At 47.8% G+C, this 17,197-nt stretch overlaps 6 protein-coding genes across 6 annotated transcripts; 3 read left to right on the top strand and 3 right to left on the bottom strand.

The window, feature by feature from the left end:
- Window positions 1-98: 98 nt before the first annotated feature.
- On the top strand, window positions 99-4,250 carry EV420DRAFT_1641790 (DNA polymerase phi-domain-containing protein; the record flags this gene model as incomplete). The annotated part of the gene is made up of 16 exons (XM_060477283.1): window positions 99-380; window positions 435-971; window positions 1,022-1,184; window positions 1,237-1,421; window positions 1,471-1,682; window positions 1,737-1,914; window positions 1,963-2,074; window positions 2,137-2,321; window positions 2,372-2,482; window positions 2,536-2,775; window positions 2,831-2,876; window positions 2,924-3,163; window positions 3,213-3,437; window positions 3,490-3,731; window positions 3,784-3,795; window positions 3,849-4,250. 16 exons carry the CDS (start codon window positions 99-101, stop codon window positions 4,248-4,250), a joined length of 3,372 nt encoding a protein of 1,123 aa, XP_060331782.1.
- Window positions 4,251-4,815: 565 nt separating this feature from the next.
- On the top strand, window positions 4,816-6,048 carry EV420DRAFT_1641789 (uncharacterized protein; the record flags this gene model as incomplete). Its single annotated transcript, XM_060477282.1, has 5 exons — window positions 4,816-5,236; window positions 5,298-5,504; window positions 5,561-5,675; window positions 5,735-5,792; window positions 5,845-6,048. The coding sequence occupies 5 exons, from the start codon at window positions 4,816-4,818 to the stop codon at window positions 6,046-6,048; spliced, it is 1,005 nt and encodes a 334-aa protein (XP_060331781.1).
- A 96-nt stretch (window positions 6,049-6,144) lies between these two features.
- On the top strand, window positions 6,145-8,330 carry EV420DRAFT_1536693 (regulator of chromosome condensation 1/beta-lactamase-inhibitor protein II). Its single transcript, XM_060472888.1, has 8 exons — window positions 6,145-6,471; window positions 6,528-6,738; window positions 6,789-7,012; window positions 7,065-7,261; window positions 7,335-7,494; window positions 7,544-7,656; window positions 7,712-7,870; window positions 7,930-8,330. The coding sequence occupies exons 1-8, from the start codon at window positions 6,203-6,205 to the stop codon at window positions 8,277-8,279; spliced, it is 1,683 nt and encodes a 560-aa protein (XP_060331780.1). The 5' UTR covers window positions 6,145-6,202; the 3' UTR covers window positions 8,280-8,330.
- EV420DRAFT_1536691 (uncharacterized protein) lies at window positions 8,331-9,728 on the bottom strand. Its single transcript, XM_060472887.1, is given in 5 exon segments — window positions 8,331-8,924; window positions 8,978-9,048; window positions 9,068-9,087; window positions 9,118-9,157; window positions 9,177-9,728. 5 exon segments carry the CDS (start codon window positions 9,657-9,659, stop codon window positions 8,606-8,608), a joined length of 933 nt encoding a protein of 310 aa, XP_060331779.1. The 5' UTR covers window positions 9,660-9,728; the 3' UTR covers window positions 8,331-8,605.
- A 338-nt stretch (window positions 9,729-10,066) lies between these two features.
- Window positions 10,067-11,692, bottom strand: EV420DRAFT_1763286 (RlpA-like double-psi beta-barrel-protein domain-containing protein-containing protein). Its single transcript, XM_060480739.1, has 5 exons — window positions 11,353-11,692; window positions 11,260-11,296; window positions 11,191-11,211; window positions 11,047-11,139; window positions 10,067-10,996 (listed from the first exon to the last, which is right to left on the bottom strand). Exons 1-5 carry the CDS (start codon window positions 11,529-11,531, stop codon window positions 10,550-10,552), a joined length of 777 nt encoding a protein of 258 aa, XP_060331778.1. The 5' UTR covers window positions 11,532-11,692; the 3' UTR covers window positions 10,067-10,549.
- A 24-nt stretch (window positions 11,693-11,716) lies between these two features.
- EV420DRAFT_274395 (Ca-transporting ATPase) lies at window positions 11,717-15,682 on the bottom strand. The gene is made up of 11 exons (XM_060481504.1): window positions 15,277-15,682; window positions 14,984-15,222; window positions 14,661-14,933; window positions 14,147-14,608; window positions 13,907-14,083; window positions 13,048-13,851; window positions 12,806-12,998; window positions 12,728-12,755; window positions 12,377-12,665; window positions 12,073-12,324; window positions 11,717-12,021 (listed from the first exon to the last, which is right to left on the bottom strand). The coding sequence occupies exons 1-11, from the start codon at window positions 15,392-15,394 to the stop codon at window positions 11,830-11,832; spliced, it is 3,027 nt and encodes a 1,008-aa protein (XP_060331777.1). The 5' UTR covers window positions 15,395-15,682; the 3' UTR covers window positions 11,717-11,829.
- Between the last annotated feature and the right edge of the window lie 1,515 nt (window positions 15,683-17,197).

Genomic DNA, 17,197 nt, shown 5'->3' with positions numbered 1-17,197 from the left:
AAAAATGTAGGCCAAGGCGGACCGATTCGGACCGGAGGTATCTACACAACCAAACACTCCTTCCAAATTTTTGACTTTTATTTTTAGACTCGTCATAAATGTCTACGACTCTCCCGCTTTTTTGGAATCTCTCTTCATCATCCAAGAAAGAGCGCATCGATGCCTCTGTCAAGCTCATCTCGTCACTAGAGCAGTTCCAGGAACAATTTGCTAAGGACTCTTCAGATACTTCCGAGGATGAAAGCCAGGAGGACAACAACGTCGACCCTTTAGACAAGTACAATGCGCATGATGTGTCATATTCCGTACGACGTCTTGTTCGTGGGCTGGCGAGTCCGAGGGAGAGCAGCAGATTAGGGTTTTCGGTTGCGTTGACAGAGGTAAGTTCATACCGTTTTGCTTAGGTTGCTTTTTTCATGAACGTTCCTCTATAGCTTCTGTCTAGAATCCTGACGTTCACATGTGCACAAATACTATCACTGATCATGGATGCTACAAAAACTCAAAAATCCATGACTGGACAGGAAGAGAGAGATGTCCTGTTTGCTCGTCTTTTTGGAATCACCGCTGTCATTCAGTCAGGTTTATTTGTTCGGACGGACCCTTTACCGGAATCTGCATCTTCCTCCACCTCTGCATCATCCCTACAGAGCTTCAAGGATATTGTATCAGAATTGATTGCGCTCGGAGAGAAGAAAAGCTGGCTTCGGGAAAGTGCTTGGTGGACAATTCTTCTAGCATCAGAAGCCCTCAACTCGTCGAGTGTTCCTTGGAAGGAGGAGGGTTTAGGTTATTCCATCGAGACGACCTTGGGCAGCGACTCTCAGTGGACGTCTGAAAAGGTGGCGCTGATGCTCAAACTCCAGCATCTGTGTCCCGATCACGATTGGCGGAAATACACCTCTCCGATGTTCAAAAATCCAGAGTTGCTCAGCACTGGAAATTACCACGCTCTCGGACAGATACTAAAGGTCTGTCTTCGCCTCTTCTACGTCGATGGTCCTCTGAGGATACTTCGAAGGATATTGATGATGAAGAAAGTCACTCCAAATCTTCCGGAAGCTCATGGAAACCCGAGTTGAATTTTGTCTGGGACATAATATTCGATTATCTGCTTCCCAGTTCAGGGTCTAATCAGCAGGCGAAGGGGACTTTCCCGGAATTTTTCAGGATAGTTGTTGATGGTATATCCCATTTATCTGTGCTCACACTTCATCGCTTAAAGTCTCTTCGCAGAGTGTCTGTTCTCCTCCACGTCCTCTCCGGAACGAAAGTACTGGGGTTTCCAAGTTTTCCAAAAGGCTTTGCCACGAGTACTGGCCGATGATATTCCTATGATCTTTACGAAAAATTTCATGCGTACGTGGATCAACCACTCGTCTAAACCAGATAGATATCTGCACAAAGCCGCTAAACAAACTGTTGGTTATTTCTTTGATGTGTCCAGCGCCCGTCTGATATTTTTGGTAGGCTATTGGAGTATCCAATTTCGTGAAGGAGAGGCCGCAGCTGGGTATGGGACTGATCGTTCAGCTTACTGGCGTAAATGGCAGTCGACAGTTTGACCAGTTGACCAAAACGAAAACCGTCGAATCGATCCTTTCTTCGATGAATGCGGATGGCATTACTCACTACGTGGACCATCTAATTTCCCAATTCAATGGGAATGAAGGTATAGACAAGTATGTGTTTCATCTGTATCTCTACTGGTCTTCCTTACTAAATACATCGAATAGAGATGACACAGAAGGCATCAATGCACGTAGATCTTGGGTCATGGATCAGCTTGTCGCGCTAGTTAAAAATGGCTCAATACCCAGACGAGATGACTGGATCCGACAGATCCTGGAGTGGTTTGTGGTTAATGGGTTCTTCATTGTACGGAAACCCGCTAAGCAGAATTCGTATCGTGGTGTATGTTATCCGTTTCGCAATTGAATTTCTTATACTTATCCCTTGTAGACGGACTACGTACTCAAGCCGCCGCTATCCGATGCTCTCAGGCTGTATAGTCGCAGTCGACTCTTGGCCTGTCTTTCCGATCTCACAAGTCAGACCTTCACAATAACTAACGGTAAGCACTATGAAAAGTTCACGTATGGTTTTCCCCCCTCATTCGTATTTCTTCTGCTCTAGAGGACGGAACGAAAACTTTAAAATCTTCGGCCATGTCCTCCGATGGAGACTATTGGATACACAAAGTTGTTACAACAATTGAAGGACTAGAGAAAGATAAGAACGTGTCGTACCTTTTGGAACCCGACGAAGAGGTCCAGGCTCTTCGAACGAAAGCCAAAGAATTAGATGCCCATCTGAGAAAGGTAAACCTTATCTGTACTAAAGAAATTATATGTTGATCGTATGGTTCCAGGTCACTTCCGGCAATGACGCGGCGCAAGGCTGCCAACTGCTACTTTTGGGGCTAGTGGCGCACGAATATTGTACTAATGAAGAAGATGAAACCGCAGTAGAAACTCTGGAGGTAAGCTCAGTACTCCATAGTCAGTTTTTTGGACTCACAGGGCCGGCCCGTAGTCATGCATCGACTTCGTGGAACGCCTGTTTCCTCGCAACAAGACCGGCAAGAAGAGCAAGAAGAAGGCCGCCAAGGTCGATGGTGACGATGAAGACGCTCCGGAACCTATCGATGGGTTAATAGACATTATCATTGGTCTGTTAGAGAAGCCTAGTGGATACCTGCGAATTATCGCGAATCACGCCTTTGCGTCTTTAACAGATTTAGTGAAAGAGAGCACCGTCGATCTTATTCTTACAGTAAGTTCCTCTGAAACAGATGGAAAACCCCTTCTGATATGACCCACCTATGCAGCAACTTGAATCTCGAGATCTCAATGCCGAAGATTCAGAAGATGCAAGTGAAGACGAAGGCATGTCTGCAGATGAAGGTGACTGAAGATCAAAGCGACTCTGACATGCGAGGAACAGAGTGCTGATGAGGCAAGCGAGGATGATGCTGAAGAGGAAGTGGACGACGAGCTTCGGAGTAAAATCCTGGAGGCCCTGAAAATGAACGGCGTGGAGCCTGTCACTGGCGATACAGATGATGATGAGATGCTGATGGACGATGATCAAATGCTGGCACTCGATGGGCAACTCGCGGAGGTCTTCAAGTCCCGAATGCAAGTAGGGAAGACGTCTAAAGGTTAGTAACAATCATGTCATCCCCAGAACAATTCTAACTCTATTTCAAGATGTCGATGCACAACGTGAAGCTACCCATTTCAAAAACAGGGTGCTCGACTTGGTCGATCTGTTCCTCAAGAAGCTGCCTTCAAGTCCCCTTGTGATCAATCTCATCCTGCCTCTGGTCGACCTGATCGTTTCCTCTGGCACCGACGAGAAGCAGCTCTCTGACAAGACCCAGGGCATTCTCCGATCCCGTATAACAAAAGCCAAGGATATACCTACTTGCCCCTGTGGCTCAAGCTGCATCCATTATTCAATCACTACACGCTCATGCACGTAAAGCACGTTCATCAGAACTATTGGCCATCCTGAGCTCTTGCAGCCTATATCTGGCCAAGGTCGTGGCGGCTCAACAGGGTGCAGAGCAGGTGCTTGATACGTATCGGGAATCCCTTGTTGATTTCTTGACCCGCAAAAATTCCGCTTTGAATCTCAACTTTTTCCAAGATCTCATCATGCGGATACCGGCGCTTGGATGGAGTTTACGCCAGGATCTTATTGACTTGTCCAAAAAAGCGATCAATGTGTATCGGCAAGTGTCAGGCGTTCCGCTTGATATACGTCCTTGTCGCTCAGTTGCCGAAATTTGTACGGATGATTCATCTTTTCTGTGTTCAAACATAGGCTCACATCACTTTCAGGAGAAATCAGACGCGGACGTGGTAGCATTCATGACAGCGTTGCGTGAAGCATTACATGAGTTTATAAATGATGCATGCGACGGCAAGACATCCGTCAACGCGGCTCAGATGAAAGATCTATTCAAACTGGTGTTGCTGTCGATAAAACAAACATCTCGCCTCTCTTCATCACCAGATATCGACGCCATCTGGGCGTCGTCGAGTTGGGAAAAGTTGTCAGACAAGTTGTCTGCTTCGGGATTCAAGTCGTCGACTTCTATCCACGCGATGTGCAATGAGGTGGTAAAGCAGGCCAAGAATGAGCATACTGGAGAGAAGGAAGAGTCGATGGGAAACAAGAGGAAGAGGGATGGTGTAGATGCGACTACTAAACGCAAAAAGAAGAAGAAATCTCAGTCCTAGCTATTTGTCTTTAGTTTCAGCGCGACTATAACAACTTCTGACGTTAGTCTTAGGCTCGTCCGAGCTTTCTTTGCAACTATCCTCCAGTATCTATTTCATAGACTTTAGCCTGCTGTAGTACGGAGAGTACGGACGTCATTACGTTTCTGTTCAGGAGCACCAGGGTCTCATAAAACCTAGGTCTCTCTCCGATCTACCCCTGTCCGGATACCACTTCAACTACGAATATCTGCCTTGGCCATTACAGTGATCCAATGCCCTCATTCTTTTTCCATCTGCCTTGTATTACAGAAACTTCCAATGCCTCCTCAGATATTTGTTGTACTGGGAGTTGAGGATGACCACGATAGAACGCTTTCCAATGACTGGAAAGTCATGGATTCCCTTGTACTACTTCACTGCGCTTTGACGTCTTCATCAACCTCCCCTAAATCTGTCCTGCTCACTTGCCTCGCCGAGTCTACTCTTCGTGCCCTTCTCAGATAATCCCAAGATGATTATAGGCGATCCCTCTTGCGAGCGTCTTCAGTTATCCTGTCCAGAGAACATCGACGTCGTCACTAGTATGTCTAGCCACCTGAAGACGGATGCCTTGATATCGATCAGAGATGGTGCTGCAGCCGTCGAGGAAGGGGAGACTCTGATTATAATTTTATGCGGCCATAGCGACATCGAGGGCAAGTTTCTGATTGGCAACGGCGAGGGCGTTTGTCGCCAGCTCACGAAAGACGAGCTCGAGGCTTCTGTTCGAACCTGTAAAGGAAAGGTCATGGTTATCACTACTGCCTGTCATGGCGGACTTGGGACCAATAACCTCTGGGACCTGGTGGCAGCAGCGCCGACAAGCCAAGAATCGAGTTCCATTGTAGCATCAGAATCTAACCAGCACTACGGGGGCGTCTTCACTGGTGCTCTTCCGGCGGAGCATTACTCGCAAGCTGGCATTGATATGCCTCGTCCTGGAGCCAGGACTATAACCGAATTCTGTGCATCCCACAAGGGCTAATGAATCCTGTAACTCTTACAGCCTCAACGCACCTCTATCAGACCCCGAACCCCACAATACGGATGACCTTGTTTCCGAAATGAACAAGTTCCGTTTATCACTCAACAGGCACCTGTATAGGGCGCCTTTTGGACACCGTGGTGACAGAGATCATATGTTCCCTTTCGATGGACCTACCTCGCTTTCAGCTATTCCATTTACCAAAGTAACGCCCAACCCCGTGACATCCACCTCTGTTGGACAGTCAGGTATACATACTGTCCAGACAGTTACCAACCAATATCGTGCAAATGATAACACCGAGGCTCTAGAGAACGCACCATGGACGTTGGCGGGGACGAGCAGGAAATGCTGGAGCTGGCGACCGCCGTTAAACGAGAGGAACTCGCCACGGTCGTTTCAAACATCTTCGTCATGAGGTACGCCCTTTGGTACTTGGCAGGGTGGCGAGAAGCGCAGGACCATCCAATCCATCAAGGCCAAAAAAGCACTGGTCACATCTTCGGAAACACGAGGCTCTGCGCAAGCAAGCCAGAGTCATAGCATCAACGATGGGTTGGGATATCAGCATTGATCCAGCGATGGCAGATGGACCTGTTGATGGGCTGCTTATCCAAGAGGCTTCGCGATGTTGGTAAATGCGATGTTAACGTCGTCACATTTGAGGGCAAGTGGCTGGAGCCTGCGTACTGGCTAGCAAGGTTGTGGAAGGCAGCTGGCGGGGTTGCAGTTGACCAATCAGCTTGGGCTAAGACAGTTTCAGCAGCTACCAGCACTGTGGATGTACGATAGGTAATATTAGGATTAGTACGTCTTTGTAGATATAGTAAGTAGCAGTCAACTTGTTAAATTTGAAAAAAAATTCTTGGCGGGCTTCCGGGCCGAAACATTTCCTACGGTCCTTCATCTGAGACTGTCCCTTGACTCCCTTCCTCACTTCCTTCACATGCACCGACGAGCAGCCTTCACATTCAAGTCAAGGTTACGCCAAATCCATACTTCTTCGCTCCTCCGTCAGCAACCTAGATATGCTTCGCGCGCAATTATAGTGTCTTCAGTCGTTATTTCTGGTGCCTTAATATGGCGTTCGAACAGAGAAATCATACATAATGACAGTGAATGGCCTGGTCCTTCGCAAACACCTACAAAAGTAACTCGAGACAGCGACATAAAAGACTCAGAGGCGCTGCAATCAATTGTCTGGGGCTCTAACCAGTGTGTGACGCCGTTCTCCAATGTTTCTTGTGCCTACATGTATATGATGTTACCAGGTCCAAAACACTGTTACTGGATAGGGAAGAGCCAGATTCCATCCGCACACCTGCCATTGCAGAGTGGCTGGAAGGCGTTGCACTCAGAGACCTGGTCCTACACAAGGACCATGCAGCGTGTGTAGACGCTCGAGGAGACGTGTATCAATGGGGAGCTGGTCACTTTGGCTCCGTAGAACATGATAGCCCTGCACCGACGCTGCGAAACAAAGTGCGATACCACATCTTCCTCTGAAGCACGATGTCTTACTTGATATTCAGAATATCGTACAACTTCAGTTGACGGAATCAAAATTGTATGCTCTTTCCGCATCCGGGCAAATTTATGTCATGGAAGCATCCGCTTCGAAGCAATCGTTGCCTGCTGGATCCTCCACACCGTCAAGCTACCCTTTGTGGAGTATGGGCTGGCTCTGGGGTAAGGAAGAAGAAGCTGTTGATTTTGTGGAGATAAAACCTCAGCAGCAACTAAAAAGACACGAATTGTAAGGCCCTTCTTCCACATCCTTTTACTTTATTTTTGAAAATATTTCAAAGGTTTGTGTCAATCTCTGCGGGAAACGACCATTTGTTGGCATTAACAAGCTCGGGGAGGGCATTTGCCCATCCCGTGAACTGTAACGCCAACGTATATGGTCAACTTGGGTTCCGAAAAATCGAAGTCCCTGATCCTGGTCATCCTTTTGGACATTCCGTTCTACCAGTACAGCTAATACCAAAACCACTCAGCGGCGGTACTCTTCCTGGGAAAGGAACCCGGCATGTACTTATTTCTGATGCTCAGTATTGCATCTAATTCTTCCGCAGAAGCCTGGAAGGACAACGACACTATCAGATTCTGTCCGACTATCTATGAGATTCCTTCGCTACGTGACATACCAGTTAGTCAGGTAGCTGCAGGTGGACGGAACAGTTTTATTCGAACAACCACTGGTTACATATTAGGTTGGGGCGCGAATGAATACGGGTAAGGACTTTAATAGTGGCCGGTCAATTCGTCTGATTCGTCTGTCCAGGCAGATTGGGTTGGGCGGCAGTGTTACGGTTCCTGCAGTTACGGTTCCAACTGAGGTTATCCCATGGCGAATGTCTCACCAGACGCATAGTAAATGCGTTGATATCTCTGCCGGTGGGCGTTTTATATGCATCATCAGTTCTCGCAGAAAACTAAAAAGTCTGAGTAGGAGGTGACTTGACTTGTTTCAAAGTAGAGTATCCAGAAGAAGGCAAAGCAGATATCTTCATGTGCGGAAATGGCCAATGGGGCGGCCTTGGCAACAATTTGTTCAGCAATGCTCAGGGTACACCCGTACGGGCAAAGAATGTTGGCAATCTGTCTGAATGTTGGTATCGAATTACGCGTATCGGTCCGGATACTTACTCGTTTGCTCTAAAATTGCAGACAGCGATGCTACCCAGAGCATAGTACCGATTATCCCACGATCAGTGAGCGTATCACAGACAGGTCATGTTCTACTGACGCTCGACACATCGGATGGCGGGAGAGCAGGGTGCGATCTCTTGGCTTGGGGCAAGAATCAAGATTCAGAGCTTGGGAACGGGAAAAAGTCGAGTGTCCCTGTGCCGACTACGATCCAGATGGGCGACGAGAGGGCTATTCTTCGAAAACGAAAGGGAGTGAAGGTGACGGATCTGAAAGGTCAGTTGTGGAGTCGAAAAGCTGAGGTCGAACAGACCGCCGTAGCCGGATACAACAATAGCGTAGTATATTGGAAGATACGACAATTGTGACAAAATGTAGTCTGCTCTACCTGCTCAGTCGTGTTGCGATCAGGTCAAATCATTCAGATGCAGATCCCTGGTTCATTTGTTGTTAAGCAAGGGAATATGTATGTTGATATAGATTGAGCAAAGGGTAAAAGTTTGGCTAGTGATGGTATGATAGTATGACAACAATGACGGGCAGAAAAGCGCATTACTGTATACAAACAGAGAATGGCTGTAAAAATCGGTAGATAACTGTGAATCAAGGTAGCGCAGAAATCCGAAGAAGAAAACAGAAAAATACAGTACAATGATCTTCATCTTTATAGAACTCCGTGTTCGTTTCCCCTAAATCAAGGATAGCAAGATACAAGTAAGACTTGCAATCCATTCTGCTTAACCCACTTAAGTGATGCCGGGTTCCCCTTTCTCTTGATATCCTTGCGCAAAGCAGACCTGCTGGGATGCATAGCTCTCTGAACGGCTGAAAGACCCTGTCCGCGAAGAGCGAGATAATCTCGGATATTCACGAACGCCTGGGACTTGATGAGAGTTTTGGCGGACGTGAGGGACGTAGGAATAGACGATGTTGTTAGTCCCAGTTCGATGATCAGGGACTGAAGAAGGCGCAAGTGACATACAGTCTCCTTCGCTGTTGGATTGGTGAGAAATCTAGGACATATGACAGTGAGATAGAGGTGTAATAGGACTCAGATGGAACGTACGAAGTTATGTATCGGACAGCATCGTCGTATAATGAAGGTACAGAAACCTCGTCGCCCCTTTCAGATACTCCCTCTGATATGTCAGTCCACAATAGGCCGGGCGCCCAAACCTGGATTGGACGCAGAGCTCTTGGACTTACGAGAACGTCTACGCTTAGATCTGGGCGTCGGCGTCGAAGCCTTGGTCAGGGTTCGCTACTGACGACGGTCGCTCTGGAGGTGCCGGAGAAGCTGCGGTGGACGTTACAGCAGGGGGGTTCCGCTTCTTCTTTCGCTTGCTAGCCTTCGCCTTTCGCTTTGGGGTGGTTGCGGTGAGCGAAAGCCCCGCGAAGTCAGAAGATAGGCTGATGGAAGAAGTATCATCAGAAGCTTGAGATACGACAGCGCTCGGAGTCGAGAGACCACTGTGAGTATCAAGGGTGCCCGGTGGATCAAGAAGGACGAAATCGCCCTCTGATAAAGGGAAAAGACTACTTTCGGTCGATATGTCGGATTGCGATAAAATGCCAGAGGATGCGACACTCCAGACAATCTCGTCATCGGAGTCGTCGTCCTCAGACAAGACGAATGACTGAGAAGACATGGTAGATGATGAGCGGGACCTCGGCGACACCATGTCGAACGACGAGGTCGTCGAAACGGAGGTGAAGGTTGGCGACGACAAACCACTCGACATCGACATGGTGGTAGCCGTGAAGAAGCTGACCAGCCGCAATGAGGCAGGCCCCTTTTTCAAATTACGCAGTGATCGGCTTCTGCAAATGACAACATACCCTGCTACCATAGTATCAAGTACCCCCTAGTCACTGCCTGTCCTACCACTGTCTAAACAAAACATCAACGTCCGTCAACGCTGTTCTCCCGAGTTTAATATCCGATCCGGTAATCGTAGCGGCTATAGGATTTACACTTTTGAGTTAACGTTAACCATTGATCCCAGTCCTCGATATGAATACGGGACTGCCTCCGATTCTTGAGGCTTTAGGGACCTTTTAATCTTCGATGTGAGTTGTCATCCGGTAGCCATCTTTTCGGCCTCAGCTCCTTCTCTTCTTCAACCATCGCCGCTAGCCAAATCATCGAAGATCATCCCCCTTTCACAAACAGGTTTAAAAATTGCTAAGTATTAAAAGCGCCAGCGTTATGAACATACATTAAGATGTACTTATATGTCTTATGCCGCAATGTCATTTAAATAAAACCCACATGAATAACAAAAAAGCTTGCAAGGTGCAAAGTGAGAAATGTCAAGAAATATCGATGAGATAAAGGGTAATTCAATGAATGTGATAAACAAGGGTATCCAGCAGCGCAAGCAAGCACAGAACGATCAACGGGAGGTATAACGATGCTGATAATAATGATAACGATGAAACCAAATCATCTTCCAAGCTTCAAGACTGCTAGAGTCGGAGATTGCGTGAAGAGAGCCTTTACTCCACCTAGGGCAACTGTTGAGCTCCCACAAGCACTACACCCGCCGCGTTGACCACGACCTGATTCATGTAATACAGGATCTGCGGACCATCACCGGTAGACTGTTCAACCGTACCAGTCGGAACAACCATACTGTTACTGGATAACGCCGACCACTATTGATGCACTGGAAGCAGAAGCTGATGACGAATCGAAGGAAGAGGAAGAGGACCATGCCGACGACGACGACGAAGAGGATGACCAGGTTGAAGACGAAGACGTCGTTGGTGCGCTCCAGGTGGAACTAGAGCTGGTGCTGGAGGAACTCCAAGTGGAACTAGTTGATGTAGTTGGTGGGGTCCAAGTGCTGCTAGTGGTCGTGGGTGTCCACTGTGAACTGGAAGAGGTGGTCGAGGGGGTCCACTGAGGAGTGGTACTGGTCGTTGTGGGTGTGTACACATAAGTGGATGATGAGCTCGAAGCTGCGCCTGAACCGCCACTACTGAAGGTCCACGTCCCATAAAGGACACCAGCCGATTCATCAGCGAAGAAGTCGAAGAGACCACGAGACAAATCCAACCCTCCGTAGGGACAGCCGGGGCACTAGAGGAGGGATATGAGCCCGTAACTAGGGTCGGGGTGGGGTCACTCACTTCGTCCATAATTGTTGCAGTCGTCGTCTTTCCATTGTATGTCATAGTGATAGTCTGGAAGCAGTAAGGACCAGGATATCCACTTCCATATTGCTGCGGATAACATTGAGCTACGGAAAATCATTTGCAAATGGAATGATTTACCTCGGAGTTGAGAGCGACGATCTAGGAAAATGTTAGTGAATTCCATATTGCAACCCTCGAGAGACTCACATAATCGCTTGAGACACTGGTAGAACCACAAGCACCTCTGAGGACAAGTCAGATTATTGAGATCGACTAATAGATATTGGTAGCAATACTCACAACCCAACATCATAAAAAGTCCATCTAGCGTTATCGTATCGCTTAACAAAATTGTTGAGGTCTCCGCGAGCTCGTTTGGCGACGCCATTATGGCGATGGGCATGAATGTTGTTGTCGTGAGGAACGGCGAGGGCAGCGAGGGACAGGGCCAGAGTAACAATGGGGATATGGAAAAACATGACTTTAAGTGCCTTGGTAAGAGTTTTTATCCGTAGAGAAACGTAAAATGACGGAGATCAAAGGAACGGGAGGGAAGAGAGCGTCTGGAGGGCTTTACAGCCAGGAAGGACAACGGCGAGAGAGGCTAAGGTGACGGGCTTGGACCGTCGACTGAGAGGGGTTGAGGGATCCAAATATATGCATACAAGAATCGCCACATCAATTCTTCCTTGACATCACTGACATCACTCTCTGGGCGTTTCAGATATAACGATATTCAGGTACTTTATACGTTGTTGTGCTACACTACCATACAGTCTACTCTATTTTGGCCTTCGAAGGGGGGTCAATATACATCGTCTGAAATCGGTTTAGCAAGCCTTTATAAGAAAAGGCGGTGGAACGGACCGAAATCAATTTCAGCACTTCGTCAATCAGTATAACAGGAGCGCTGATGTATATGACTGCCTTCCATTCATCCAAGTTCAACGGTGTGATGGCGAACAACGTCTAAAGCCTCGATCAGAACACTCCGGTCGAAGTAGAAGCAAGAATACCCACCGTAAAGAACGGTACATAGAGAATCATGAAGTGTAGTCCCATGCTCAGAGTGATTGCTGCCACGAGGAACGGATTTTTCCACACTGGAAGCCTTAGCAAACTTTCATTCTCCGACAAAGAATTCATTGCGTTAAACATCTCAACGACCACCAAGATGGATAGACTGATGGTAGTTGCTCGCTTGGCCATCTCATTTGAGAACATTTCACATCCGATGTCTGGGAAAAGTGCCGAGCACTGATGGAAGTGTGTCTACGGGCCGACTTGTGAGAAAGAACTTCAGTCGAGAACGCTTGGGACTTACCAATTCGTAAAAGGATATTTGCGGCCCGTTGGTATAGAACATGAACCACCACGCGTATCCAAAGACGGTTGCGCAACCGACATACATCCCAATGACCATGTATCGGATGAAGAGCCATTTGCCGACAAGCGGCTCACGGCTGTTTCGAGGGGGCACTCTCATAATGGAGTGATCTGCGGGATTGAATCCCAATGCGGTCGCCGGTAAGCTGTCTGTGACAAGATTGACCCATAGTAGTTGGACGGGAATTAGAGCTTCAGGCATGCCAAGAAGAACGGTTAAGAATATGCTGGAAAAAGAGGCCATGCATGAATAACGGCGGTCAGCAGAATCGAATGGTTGCAGACTAACCTAACAACCTCGCCAATGTTGGAGGATACTGGAAAGTTAGGTTAATAAAGGTATCCAGAGAAATAGAAGAACACATACTGAGGTAACGTATAAACTGTTTAGTATTATTATAAATAAGCCTACCCTCCTCAACGGCTTTCTCTATCGTTGCGAAATTCGAATCGGCCAGAACCATGTCAGCAGCTAGTTTTGCGACGTCTGTACCACTTCCCATTGCGACACCAATGTCCGCTTTCTTCAGGGCAGGTGCGTCGTTGACACCGTCACCGGTCTGTACAGTATTTGAGGACACGCAACCCATAGGCAAAGTATAAACGCACCATAGCCACAACTAATCCGAGTCCCTGTAGTAAATCTACAAGCTGACTCTTGTGCCCCGGTTCCGTGCGCGAGAAGAGGCTAGCTCTTTGGACTGCGACAATTTTCTCCTCCTGCGTAAGTTGGTCCAACTCCCGTCCCGTGTAACTCTTGCCAGTCAAGTCCTCGTCCTCATCAAAAATTCCTATCTGCCTGCAAATAGTCTCGGCCGTTCCTTTGTTGTCGCCGGTTATACAGACAACACGAATACCAGCAGCTTTACAATTGGCCACTGCGCTTTTCACTTCGGGGCGTGGGGGGTCGAGCATTCCCACAAGGGAAACGAACACTAGGTTCTGCTCAAATCGAGAATAGTCCTTGGAGCTCTCAGACAGGTAATGTGCGGAGTCAACATCTTCGACTTCGGTATATGCCATGGCGAGTGTCCGAAGACCTTTGGATCCATACGCGAGAGTCCGTTCCAATAGCGCCTCCCGTAGCTCAGGCGTCATGGGTATCGTTTTTCCATTTACCTGAGCCGAGATAGATCGCTCCAGGATAGATTCAGGGGCCCCTTTGGCGAAAAGGGCACCTCCACGTTCTAGTTTCACCAACACCGACATCATCTTACGGTCCCGAGAGAATTCGAAGGTGAGGAGCCGAGGAATAGTCCTTTCGAAGTATTCATTAACGGCGCTGGCTCGGTCAGAGGGTGACAGCGAGGACAACGATTTATTGACTTCGGCATCGGTGCAGCCGATCTTTTCGACGAGGACTTTCAAAGCGGCTTCCGTTGGTTCACCGACATTGGTGTACATGTCCTTGTCCTAAATAAGAGACTCTTCAGAAGTCTCCTGCAAGGGAAGTGACATCTCTACGCACCGAATGATAAACGATCTTAGAATCATTACATATAGAACTGATCTCAGCCAACCGTTGAAGAGAGTTTGATGACAATTCGGCGGGGCCATCAACAGACGTCACCGATCCGTAGGGCGAAAAAGTGGTGCCTTCAACAGTATATTCACGTGGACGGCCTGATTCATCAACAGTGACGAACTAAAAAATAAGGATGTAAGTTAAATGTTTTCTTGGCTGTACCAGATACAAGACAGGACATACATTCGAAACACTCATTTGATTCGTGGTCAATGTCCCGGTCTTGTCAGAGCAGATGACGTTCGTACAGCCTAGAGTTTCGACACTGGGCAGATTGCGGACGATAGCGTTATTCTGGGCCATTTTCTTTGTGCCAAGTGCTAGGCATGCGGTGATGACGGCAGCAAGACCCTCGGGAATAGCGGCAACAGCCAAGGCTACCGCAATCTTGAAGTAGTATATAGCGCCGCGTAGAGCACCTTGATGTGAAGGGTCCCAGAAATGGCGTATATTGACTATCCATACAAGAATGCATATGACAGTGATGACTTTAGCCAGGGTGTCCCCGAAATCGTCGAGCTTGCGCTTCAACGGCGTCTTCTCCGAAATCTGCGATGTGATGGATTTGTGGATGTCACCGATGGCGGTATGTTCTCCGGTGAAGACGACGATTGCTTTCGCGTTCCCGTTAACCACGGTTGTTCCCTGATTGGCCATCTGTTAGTACGTGTACCAGTGGCAAGTAAATGCGACATACAGAAAACAAGATATTGACCATGTCCTGCTTGACAACTCTAGCATCGGCAACGACCTCGACAGACTTGTTGACACTTGTGCTTTCTCCTGTTAAAATAGCCTGGTCGACCCTGAAGCTACTCGAAGATACGGAGATTAATCGGCAGTCTGCGGGTATCTTATCTCCCACAGAAATGGATATGATATCACCAGGTACGAGTTCCGAGGCATGAATTCGCGCGAGCTGACTGGACCTTATGACCTTGGCTTCGTCTGGCGAGTATTCTTTTAAAGCCTGTCGTAGAATTTAGCAAGACCTGGAGAGATGTTTAATTCGAAGCGTACATCTATTGCTCTTTCGGCATTTGTTTCCTGGATAACGCCAACAGTCGCATTTGCGGCTAGAATGAGGAATATGACTAGTGGCTCTACAAACGCAGCGCCGGAAAGACCGCCTTCGGTATCCTCGAAGATGGCAAGGACAAATGAAACGACAGCAGATCCGAGTAGAATGAGGACGAGTTGATCTTTGAATTGTTCTAGAATTAACTCCCAGAGAGGAGTAGGAGGATCTTCAGGTAGCTCTAAAGTGTGTGAGTGAGCAATTGCGCCATCGAATCACTTTAGTATACTCGCACCGTTCTTCCCATACAGTTCAGCATGCTTAGCGGCTTGAGCAGAAGTTAAACCGCGGCTTGGATCCACGCCAAAATGTTGAAGTATTTCTTCTGGGGACTTTGTCCAGGGAGCTTCCATGATACCGGGGTATGAAGAACGAAAGCAGGCCGGGTATGAGAGCTATATCGTCTAGTTGGCCAAAATTACGGGAGACAGGTCATAGAAAGAAAAAAAGGATCGTGACGGAGATCGACCAGCGAGAATTTGAAGGAACGGTCCTCCACGTGGAAGTACGGGGCCACGTCACCTCCCGAACATTCGAGTTGCCGGCGACTACACCCCAACCATCCGGGTAAGTCTGTTGCCGTTTGAACCTTGCTAAGCCTTGCTACCATACCATTGTTGGTCACTGGTACTGCCTGGTATTCGTACAATTCTGTCATGCTACTCGGTGATCACCATGCGAACTTATCACGGCAAGCTTTAAGGCGGTCAGAATCTCCGGTTCGGTTAGCGATAGGAACATCGCACTAGCCTACGGCAATAATCCAGCCAGGGTCCAGAGTACCTAAGACCTGGCGTTGGATCTCTGCCATCACCTTTCCCATATCCACTCGTTAGGCCTTTGTCAACTGTTATCTGTGGACGTCCTAAAGGTTCTTGAGGCCACATTACATTGACAATGCAATTATGTATGGTCCACTACTGCGGTACTTATGAAGCTCGCGGACCATATTCTTCTCTTGCGACTTTGGGACCGTGACCACCGTCAAGTTCGCAACTATAATGCCCTTCCCACTTCACCGGCTTTGTCCAACTTGGTGGTTGTGTCTTATTCCGAACGCTTCTTTGTCTCATGACTCTCAAATGCCCGTAAATTGATTGAAGTTGTTTTGACATCGTGGTCAACTTACTGTATGATTCTGTGGCCCGCCGCGCGTCCATTCCGAACTGCAAATGTAAGACTATCTATCCAACCGCTTCTTTGAAAGACTTCGGATGCACCTCCTACCGACATGCACGCATTGTAAGAAATTCCATGCTGGGATGAAGAGAACCCACAGAGAAAATATCTTTATACTCGTGGTTGGCAGGAAGCCACCCTCATCCCACCGCTTCAGAGTGACGAATCAAAACGTACAGGACACAAGTCTTGATTCCTAGCAGCCTCCAACCGGGGATGGGAACGTTTGTATGTATCGGAAATAAAGTTTTTAGCTTCCTTCCAGGTGCCATTATCTATGACAGACAACATGCTTTACACGTGGCTATGTCGCTAATTCTTCAAATTATCTATTGGACTAACCGGGAGAGAACGGACCAATTCTCATGCATAGATATTATTGCTGCACTTTAAATACGATTTGTCTTCGTGCCAAGCATGAAATAACTTGAGGAAAGTCTCCGTCACGTCTTCGACGATGCGTTGGAATTCTTTCATCACGAGCAATCGAAGACGGCCCACTTGTAGTCCTCTATTGCTATGCACATGCAATCTACCATTCGAATTCTATTTTTTGACTTGGCAGATCTGTAGCCTCATCGAAGAAGCTGTCAAATCTACAGGGTATTGTTGCACCTCAGCCTCTACGATAACTCATGCTCGCATACATCCACCGAGGCTCTAGATCGTGGAGAAAATCTTACCCTGTGGCGCCATTGGAGGATTTTCAATGTGACTCATTAAGTATGCAATGAACAGTCCGACTCTCGAAGTCTAAGTAGGATGGAAATGGGGCGGAGAAATAGACGGTGTGTAAGTAATTTACAGCTGTCGAAAAACATATGTATGCAATGGTACCATGACTGTTACCTCCGTCGGGCGCTGGCTTGTTTTCCTGCAATGGCTACAAATCCGGACATCCTGCTCAACGCTCCCGTCATTGTCAGTCAGTGAGCGCGTCGACAAGTGATTGGGACCTCGGTTGGAACGGCGAATTC

The sequence above is a fragment of the Desarmillaria tabescens genome (assembly GCF_030435595.1).
Source record: "Desarmillaria tabescens strain CCBAS 213 chromosome Unknown EV420scaffold_14, whole genome shotgun sequence".
Taxonomy (NCBI): Eukaryota; Fungi; Basidiomycota; class Agaricomycetes; order Agaricales; family Physalacriaceae; genus Desarmillaria; species Desarmillaria tabescens.
The sequence above is the reverse complement of the archived record's forward strand: the minus strand, read 5'-3'. Positions and strand labels throughout refer to the sequence as shown.